The sequence below is a fragment of the Scylla paramamosain genome, chromosome 32 (genome assembly GCF_035594125.1).
Source record: "Scylla paramamosain isolate STU-SP2022 chromosome 32, ASM3559412v1, whole genome shotgun sequence".
Classification (NCBI taxonomy): domain Eukaryota; kingdom Metazoa; phylum Arthropoda; class Malacostraca; order Decapoda; family Portunidae; genus Scylla; species Scylla paramamosain.
In genome coordinates this window covers 17,447,381-17,457,380 of record NC_087182.1, presented here as the reverse complement: position 1 = coordinate 17,457,380, position 10,000 = coordinate 17,447,381, and the positions used below count along the sequence as shown (strand labels likewise).

The following is a 10,000-nucleotide window of genomic DNA, read 5'->3' as shown; positions in this document are numbered from 1 at the left end:
AATGGTGGGAAAATGAACAGGCATATGAACGACTCTCGGTCTCACAAGGAGGCGCAAACTTAATGTAATCTTCTTAACAGTTTGGTTGAAATAGAGTTTTTGCATTTTCAATCTGATAATTTTTCTTTTTTTTTTGTTTCTGCTGAAATGTTTTTATTTTTTCTATTTTCTCATTTTGTTTTACCTCCAGTTTTCCTTTACACCTTCTTATTTGTCCTCTCTCATTCCTCCTCACCCACACCTTCACATCTCCCTTCCTTCCTGTTATCCACACGACTCCAGTGTCACGGCGTCTTAACCCTGTCACTGCTACTTGGCACATCTTTCCTCAACTACTAACCACAACGAGGCATCTTTTCTTGCTCTACAGGTATCTCCAAACATTGAACTGACCAGAAATTGCAAAATCTAATCTTTTTTATCCCTTTTTCCTTGTAGATGCATATAAGCTTCCACGTATTCAGAAACACTGTTCTCTCACCACAAATGTTTCCAAAGGGCACAGAGATGATCACCCGGGTTTCCAAGAGTGTTTCTCCTTTTAATAATGTAGACGTCTTATTAATCGATCACTAGAACCGTAAAAACACCATTAAAGACCCAAGTAATTTCAACTAGAGCCTTTTCAAAGTAGTAGAGATGCGGTGCAGAGGTGTTTCAGAATACGCTCCTTATTGCTGGAAATTACTGTATATAGCAATGACAAGGTTAAATCAATCAGTCAATCCCAAACCCCTGAAGTCCTCACCTGGTGTTCCTCCTCAGTTCTGGGAGGTGATCAGTGACGAGCACGGCGTCCAGCCCAACGGTCAGTACCAGGGAACCCACGACATCCAGCTGGAGAGAATCAATGTCTTCTATAACGAGTCCTCAGGTAAGGCACACTGCTGAAGGAGGAGGGAGGAGGGAGTTAAGATAGGAAGTTAAGGGGATGAGAGGAAGGGAGGGAAGGAAGGAGTGATATTCAAGGGGGAGGATTGTTAAAGGGTGATAGGAAGAGAGGAAGAGAGGAAGGGAATGGGTAAGAGGAGGGAAGATTGTTAGGTCTTAGAAGAGAGGAAAGAAGGAAGGTTAAGGGGAAGGAAGATTGTCAGGGATGAGAGGAAAGGAGGGAACGAGGGAAAACTGTTGTGGGTAAGGAAGGGAAGGATGAAGGAGGAAAAGGTTATGTGGAGGGAAGGAAGGAGAGAAAAATCATGAGAAGGGATGGTTGTTATAGAGTGAGGGAAGGGTAGAGAAGGAGGGAATGGCTTAGAGGACGAAGTTTGCTGAGTTGAGGTTGTTGACCCGTGTGGAAAATCATTGAACTGTGTAATACTCAAGCTGACTCACCATTACTGAATTAGTGTAATGACGTCACTGTACAGTCAGAAAACTCACGCCTAAATAACTCAAGGACCTAAGTATGTAGCTTCCTTGAAAGAACTAAACACCAGAGCCTTGAATGCCTCCGCTATTTACCTATAGTGCTATTTGAATAACTAATACGGCCCTCTCCTGGCAAACTTTCATCTTTGTTTAGTACCTGCATTGTTCTCTGGCGGCAGGTCAATTAACTACGTAAATAAAGCACTGCCCTCTATCGCCAAGCTTATGAACTAGTTTGGTGACTGTACTGCCCTCTGGTGAAACATATTTGAGCCATTAGAAGGCAGCTGGCGTATAGTTTTGTGTCATTATCGATAGCTGACCGTCATTAGCGAGGCACCTCCTGTACACATGAAAGGTAAACGCACTAATTATTGCCCAGTTGAATAATTTAGTACAGCGAAAGGAAGGATAGATGGAAGGAGGGAAGGTGGAAGGGAGGGAAGTTATTTGTGACGGAAGGATAGCAAGGAGGAAGAAGGGAAGGAATAGTTGGAGGGAAGAAAGTTGCGAGTGAAAAAGATTAAAGGCAAGAAGGGAAGGAGACAACAAGAGTGACGCATAAAGATACGAAGGAAGGGAGAGAGGGAGGGGCGGGAATATAAAAGAGAACTGGTAAAGACGAGTTATGGGGAAGAGAAGAAGGCTTAAAGGAATAAAAGAAGAGAAAGAGTGAAGGAGAGGAGGGAAGAAGGGAAGGAGGAAGGCATTATGAGTGTGAAGGATAGAGGAGGAATGATAAAGATGAAATAAAAGGGGAGAAAAGAGACAAGAAAATAGATGAAGATGTTTTGAGCTATAATCTTATATATTTTATCTCCTGCCACATTGTTTATCATGTTATCTTCCTCTGTCCACCTCACCACGCTTTGTTCCTTTCTTCCATTCCCTTCCTTCTTCTTTATTTCCTTCTTTATCGTTTCTGTCTCTTTCCTTTCCCTTCCTGTCACATCTTCCCCAAATTTTGCTTTGCTACGTTCCTTTCTCCTTTTTCTCTTCTTCCCTTCTTTCCTTCCCTTTCCTTATCTTTATATTTCATTTCTTTCTTTTTCTCCCTCTTCATTTTCTTTCTCTTTCCTTCCTGTTACATTTTATCCACTTCTGCCTTGCTATATTCCTTTCCCCTTTTTCTCTTCTCCCTTTCCTTTATTTTTCATTTCCCTTCATTTACCATTCCATAATTTTTTCCTTCCTTTCCCCTCTTTTCCTACCCCATTACTTCCTTTTTTCCTAATCCTTTCTCTATCCACCATTCCCTTTCTTTCTCTTTTCTCAATTCCCTCTTTCTATCTCTCCCTTTCCTTTCCCTTTTCTTCCTACCTTATCACTCCATCGTCCCTTCCCTTCCATTTTCCTTCCCGTCTCCATCTAATCCCTTCCCTATTCACCTTTCACTTCATCCCATTCTCTCTCTCTCTCTCCCGCCGTGCCCCAGGGGGAAGGTTCGTGCCCCGGGCTATCTTGGTGGACCTGGAACCCGGGACAATGGATGCCGTCAGGACCTCCCCTTATGGTCCTCTCTTCAAGCCTGATAATTTCGTCTTCGGTGAGTGTGTGTGGTGGGGAGGGGTGAGGGCAGGGAGGTGTGTGTGTGGGGAGGGGATTAGGTGTGTGTCTTGTGCTTGTTGGGGAAAATATGTATGCATTTTCTTTTTTCGTGTATGTAATGTGTGTTCTTTTGTCAGTGTGAGTGGGTGGGTAGCAAAGTGATGCATTTAAATACGAGTACATACGAATCCACAGAAATCATACCAATATACAAAAATACACGAACATTTCTTTAAAAAAAATCTATAGTGGCTAAAAATACACACTACTCGTAAGAAATTAATAAATAAATGAATAAATAAATAAGTAATTGACTCTATCCCTCTTCCTCTTCCTGTTCTTCCTCCTCCTCCTCCTCACTCCTCAACCACCAACACTCCTCTGTCTCTTCCCATTCCTTATCCCTCACAACTAACACTGTACCCTTCCCTCCTCCTCCTCCTCCTCCTGCTCCTGCTCCTCCTCCTCCTGCAGGTCAGACGGGCGCCGGCAACAACTGGGCGAAGGGCCATTACACGGAGGGCGCCGAACTGGTGGACTCCGTGCTGGAAAGTACAAGGAAGGAGTGTGAGAGTTGCGAGTGTTTGCAGGTGGGTGGCTGACGGAGTGGCTGTAGGAGTAGTCGTAGTAGTAGTAGTAGTGGTAGTAGTAGTAGTAGTAGTGGTATTGTTCATTATCTCTCATCGCTTTCCTATCTATCATTCTCTCTTTCTCTCTAACACACAATGATCAGTAACAGTTTCTCTTAATGGATGGCTGTGGCAAGGTGAGGCTCAGGTGAGGAACAAGTAGATAAACAAGTGTGGCCTGAGGACTGCAGGGGGGAAGTTTTGCAAGGGAGATGAAGAAGCTCTGGAGTCAAGTGGGCTGTCAGCTTCATCTATCCAAAGTGCAGGAATCGAACCCCAGTCACGAACATGGGAGACAAACAGGCACATTAACCCCCCTCCCCCACTCCCCCACTCCTCTCTCTTTCTCTGTGTGTGCTGGGAAAAACAGTATGCTCATAATTACGTATTATAGAAAGTACAATAAATGTTCTTACAGCTTGATAGGAATGGGTGAATGTATATAATGGTGACTTCTGTTAGGAGTGCGAGTGTATGAGTACATTGCATGAAGATTAACAGTATACACGTGTTGCAAGGAAGGTTTATGCTGTGCTTGTGTGTGTGTGTGTGTGTTTTAAGACAATAGTATTAGCTGTTGTTATTGTTGTTGTACAGTAGTAGTAATAGTAGTAGTAGTAGTAGTAGTAGTCTTGAAAGGAAGGGTAATGGTGCTCTGTGTATTTCAAAACAAAGGAACTAAAACTATCACAAGACACCAAATCTAACACAGCATTACAAAAGACGAGGCGAATTAATGAACCCCGCGCCCATTCCAGGGGTTCCAGCTGGCTCACTCCCTCGGGGGCGGCACGGGGTCTGGCATGGGCACACTACTCCTCAGTAAGATCCGAGAGGAGTTCCCCGACAGGATCATGAACACCTTCTCAGTTGTTCCCAGCCCGAAGGTGAGTGTGGGGTTGGTGTGGACTGGTTAAACTTAATGGACTGCTACGACAGGGATGAGAAGGTCTGTAAAGGTCGATCATCACAGGAAGCAATGAAGACAAGTTGTATAGGAGAGGTTCTGGAGCAAACACAGGGGGTCTAAGAAGGACTATAAGGGTCGATTGGCACAGGAAGCAATGAAGACAGGCTGTATAGGAGAGGTTCTGGAGCAAACATAGGGGCTCTGAGAAGGATTGTAAAGATTGATTATCCTAGGAAGCAATGAAGACAGGTTGTATAGGAGAGGTTCTGGAGCAAACACAGGAGGTCTAAGAAGGTCTGTAAGAGTCGATTGGCACAAGAAGCAATGAAGACAGGCTGTATAGGAGAGGTTCTGGAGCAAACAACAGGGAATGCTATAAGATAAGAAGAGGAGGTCGATTATCACAGGAAACCATGGAGACAGGGTGTATAGAAGAGATTCTAGAGCAAACACAGGGGCTCTGAGAAGCACTGGAAGGATATATAATGGTACATAAAGGCTGTATAAGAGAGGATAGAGAAAACGCAGGGGCTTTGAGGACTGGAAAGATCGATTATCACAGGAAACAGACTGTATACGAGAAATTTTAGACCAAACACACGCACTCAGAGGACTGGAAAAGTTAATTAGCACTGTGGATCTGCTTTGTAAATACGGGAAGTTCATTAAACCACCTATATCCTCATGCATGTGTGGCTCAGGTGTCGGACACGGTGGTGGAGCCTTACAACGCGACTCTCACCGTGAACCAGCTGATCGAGAACACGGACGAGACTTATTGCATTGACAACGAGGCGCTCTACGACATCTGCTTCAGGACACTCAAGCTCACCACGCCCACCTACGGGGACCTTAACCACCTCGTGTCCCTCGCCATGTCCGGAGTCACCACCTGCCTGCGGTGTGTGTGTGTGTGTGCGGTGTGTGTGTGTGTGTGTGTGTGTGTGTGAATCAAGATCCAACTTTTTCTTGTGATAACAGTAAAAAAAAAAACCTATTTTCCTTTGATAAGTACAAAATACACGTTCCTTGACCTTATTAACCAGTCTTATTTCACCAGTAACTGAAGCATTCTTTCTCCTTTGTAGAGAATTTTTGATTGATTGACTGATGCTGGAATCAATCAATCGATCATCACTATCAACCTGAATAAAGGAGAATCACCATGATAACAACAATTGAAACATACTGGAACCAATCAGCCAATCAGTCATCAATGAAAGAGCCTCAGTAACAACACCAACTAAAGTTTTTCTCCGCAGGTTTCCAGGACAGCTGAACTCAGACCTTCGTAAACTAGCGGTCAACATGGTTCCCTTCCCTCGCCTACATTTCTTCATGCCGGGTTTCGCGCCCCTCACGGCCCGTGGAGACAAGGCCTTCCGCGCTCAGACTGTGCCAGAACTAACTTTCCAACTGTTTGATGCCAGAAACATGATGTGTGCGTGTGACCCCAGACAAGGCAGGTAAGGAGACTGTCTGGCTGCCTGAGTGATTAAAGCGCCCAACAAAAGAACATAAGAAAATAAGGGAAGCTGCAAGAAGCCCTCAGACCAAACCCTTACATGAAACATACCTTCCTATTTCCACCTATCATCCTCTTCCAGAAATGTGTCTAACAAACAACAACAGAGACATGGGATAGGGAAGAAGGGACACAAGGATAAAGCAAGATTGGACTTAGGTATTGAGGTAAAGGATAGGAGAGCAGGGACAATGGGACTGAACAAATTTGGAACATTAATAAATAACAAACTGATCTGATCTTATAACAAGTGACGAGACATGAGGCAGGAGAGAAGAGACATGTGGATAGAACATAACTGGACACAGGTACATAAAAAAAAAAGTGACATTATTTTCTACAGGGAATCTTCAGAACATCTTTCTACAGGTATCTGACGGTGGCGATGGTGTTCAGGGGCCGGATGTCCATGCGAGAGGTGGATGAACAGATGCTAAACGTACAGAACAAGAACAGCTCCTTCTTCGTGGAGTGGATACCCAACAATGTCAAGACGGCAGTGTGTGATATTCCGCCCCGGGGTGAGTACGGATTCTATATACCGGTCAGTCCTTCTACCAGTTAGTCTTCCCACCAATTCATCAGCCCATCACTTTATCTATCATCTGTTCTCCCATCAACTTGTCCTCTCACCAGTTTATCTACAGGTCTATTCTATTAGTAGTCTATCTTTCAGTTTGTCATTCTACCAGTATATTCTCCCGGCAGTCTATCTATCAGTCAGTCCTCCCATCAGTCAGCTTGTCCTCCCATCAGTTTATCTGCTATTATATTCCTACCAGCCTGACTTTCCTTTCTTAACCTAACCTTGCTATTTTCGACCTAACTTGTCTCACCCCGCTCTCCTCTCCCCCTCCAGGCTACAAGATGTCGGGAACTTTCATTGGCAACACGACAGCGATCCAAGAACTGTTTTTACGAATCTCTGAACAGTTCTCTGCCATGTTCCGGCGGCGCGCGTTCCTTCACTGGTGAGAGAGAGAGAGGGAGAGAGGAGGTTTTACTAGACAGGCTGGTTTGTTTAATAGTTATCAACGATTGTTAATGATTCAGAAATGTATACAAACTGCTTTGCCAATTACTCACTGCATGACCGGCTTGTTATTCTTACTATTCGTGTTCTTGTTTTTTTTTTTTCATCTTCAATGTGCATACACTTACTGGTGAACGTGTGTGTGTGTGTGTGTGTGTGTGTGTGTGTGTGTAGTGATCTCAACACACTTATGTTATCTCTCGGTGCCTTTCCTACACCTTATTCTTGTTTTTTTCTTCTTGTTCTTGTTGTTGTTCTTCAATATGCATACACTTACTGGTGAACGTGTGTAAGTGTGTGTGTGTGTGTGTGTGTGTGTGTGTGTGTGTGTGTGTGTCGTACTTTCCATAATCCCAACACACTTATAACATCTCTCATTGCCTTTCGTACACCTGTCCCTGAAAGCGTCACTCCCCCACAGGTACACGGGGGAAGGCATGGACGAGATGGAGTTCACTGAGGCTGAGGCGAACGTGAACGACCTGATGTCCGAGTACCAGCAATACCAGGAGGCGATGGCTGACGACTTCGGTGAGGACGAGGGCGACGACGACGAGGACGAGGACGAGGAGGAGGAGGAGGAGGAGGAGCAGCAGCAGGAGGAGGACAATAATTACTTAGAGAACGGAGAGGAAGGGCACAGTAACGACGAGGAAGGGAGTGCTGATGACGATGAGCAGGAGCCATGAAGGAATGCAAAGACTGAAGAATTACAGGCATGAAATGTAAAGAGAAATATGATCCGTCCAAATGCGTATATTTTCCGTCCTCTGGTTATGCAAATGGAAAAACATAGAGTCATACATACTGAGACTTTTTTTTAATGAGGGCAAAGCTAATTACAATAAATTAAATAAAGAAAACAGAGAGAGAGAGAGAGAGAGAGAGAGAGAGAGAGAGAGAGAGAGAGAGAGAGAGAGAGAGAGAGAGAGAAATTGATTCTTTGTACGCAGTTCTAAAGGAAAAAAAAATAAAACCTTGCGAATTTTCACTTCATTATGAACCTAAGAAAAAAAAAACAAGAAAAAAATAAAGAAAACTAAAACAACAATACTCATACTCTCCGTACATTATCATCATTTGAAAGCAATGCAAGTCTATAAAATGACACCTGTGTATTCTCGCCCTTGTCACAATATACTACTCGAAGTGCTGTGTATCTTAATTCTACTGCGGCTGTGCGTGGCTGTGGGAATACAGTGCTTCCAACACAACCCCTGCCGCGTGTGTTGTCTCCTTGCAGCGATTGGTGGAAATGTATCGTTTATTAGTCCATATTAGTCTGTATTAGTCCTATTCGATTCACAGGCATGGCATTGACTGGATTTGGTGATATCACTATTTGGGGCAGCTTTCGTTATTCAGTACGTTATTGACCATACCTGTGCTTTAAGGAGCCTATTTTCTTCAATCATACTTGTTTTTCATAAATCTCATGCTGTTTTATGTTATATATGTTGTTATTTGTTGTTTCTGCTATCGTAACGAGGAAATAAGAGGCCACTAAGCCCTGAGTCTTGTTAATCTGACGTATCAAATACTTTACTTTACCTTACCTAACCTTACCTAACCTGCCTACGTAGTCTGATCCAAGTTCATGATGGTTTGAAGCGAGACGAGAAGCTAAAGTCTTCAGTTAAACCAGCAAAGATATGCATCGACATCTTTGTTGCAGTGAGCTATGTTCTAGCGTTGAATGCCGTACAGTTAATGATGACGTAGGGAGGAGGCTGAGAAGCTGACAGGCAATATAAAAATGTGTGTTTCCATCACCTACATGTTCACTGCAGCATCCAGTATTTATTTATACCTAGATCCAATTCTGACAGGCAACAGCAGCTTTTACTTTTTCTTTCCTTGGTGTTCTAGCAATGTGGTGACGTAAAAAGTACGACAGTGAGCAAATAAATATAATAAAACTGTACGACACTAAACCAAATAGAGAAACGTGTTCGAATGTTCCACTTGGTTTCATTATCCAATCCCATAATTAATACCGTGGTTTGTGAAATAATTAGGTCAGTTTTCTAAAGGGTTACGCCCTGTAAGATAACAACGACAGCACAAGTCAAAGATGCTGCAGGCTATATGTTCCTCTGCGCAAGCTGTTTACATCTAAATCTAACATCTCCTCTGTCCCTCAGTGTCCCTCAGTGGTTTTCAACCAGTACGATAATATGGCCAAAACAATCCGGCAACGCTGACTGCTGCTGCCTGACAGCAGAATTACCAGTGTGTCCCGTCTATGGGTGGTGTTGGTGTGAGTCTGTTTCAACTCCCAGCCTGACAGAATTTGTGTTTTTTTTTTTTTTTTTTTTTTGTGTAACCACGCCTACACAGTGGCTGCCAAGGCTTACCCATGAATTAAACCTTCTTTAGTTGGTAATGAGGAAGGCGTGGGCTCTAGCAGTGGACACCCAAAAGCAGCAGTGGGTGAAAACCAGCAAAATAAAGAAAAGTTTGGCTGTGAGAAGGTGCTAGACAGCCAGCCATAGTGACGAGGAGGCAAGAAGATAGACAAAAGTGGACAAAAGCAGGGAACCACCACCATCAGCACCACAGGGTGACAAAAACCACTACCATCACCACCACAGGGAAGGTAAGGTCAGGAAGTGTTAGAATAAATTTAGGTAACTTAACGTAACTTTTTAATGAATAACTGAACAATCCACGGTTTTAACTCATTTTAACGCATCTCACCTAACCTCCAGCACAATATATCCCTGTGTCAGCCTCGTCTCGTTGCTAAAAACCGTAAAATTTAACTTAATGAAAATGTAAACTATCTGGGTCGTCTCTATTTATCAGCCATTATCTATCTTATCTGTGAGTGTTTTAAACCAATACTGTCGCAAAGCGGAGCCACATGACCAGGCTTTAATATCCGCTCGTTAGATATACCTGCCATTACTTAGTTTAAGTTTGGCGAGGGTTTAAATGAGTGAGAAGGGTTGGTCGTCCCCTCTACTGGCCCCCCACCGCCATCT

General features: G+C 43.7%; 1 protein-coding gene across 2 annotated transcripts in view; it reads left to right on the top strand.

Moving 5' to 3' along the window:
• Positions 1 to 8,974, top strand: part of LOC135089310 (tubulin beta chain-like) — a 19,665-nt gene extending 10,691 nt beyond the window's left edge. The window contains exons 2-10 of one of the 2 annotated variants that reach the window (XM_063984825.1): positions 766 to 874; positions 2,804 to 2,914; positions 3,391 to 3,506; positions 4,304 to 4,432; positions 5,157 to 5,356; positions 5,718 to 5,921; positions 6,350 to 6,501; positions 6,840 to 6,951; positions 7,435 to 8,974. In XM_063984825.1, the coding sequence (XP_063840895.1) occupies positions 766 to 874; positions 2,804 to 2,914; positions 3,391 to 3,506; positions 4,304 to 4,432; positions 5,157 to 5,356; positions 5,718 to 5,921; positions 6,350 to 6,501; positions 6,840 to 6,951; positions 7,435 to 7,702 (1,401 nt within the window). In that variant the 3' untranslated portion in view covers positions 7,703 to 8,974. Of the gene's footprint in view, positions 1 to 765; positions 875 to 1,604; positions 1,727 to 2,803; positions 2,915 to 3,390; positions 3,507 to 4,303; positions 4,433 to 5,156; positions 5,357 to 5,717; positions 5,922 to 6,349; positions 6,502 to 6,839; positions 6,952 to 7,434 lie in introns of those variants that run through there. The other variant, XM_063984826.1, reaches the window with a different exon arrangement.
• Positions 8,975 to 10,000: the final 1,026 nt, after the last annotated feature.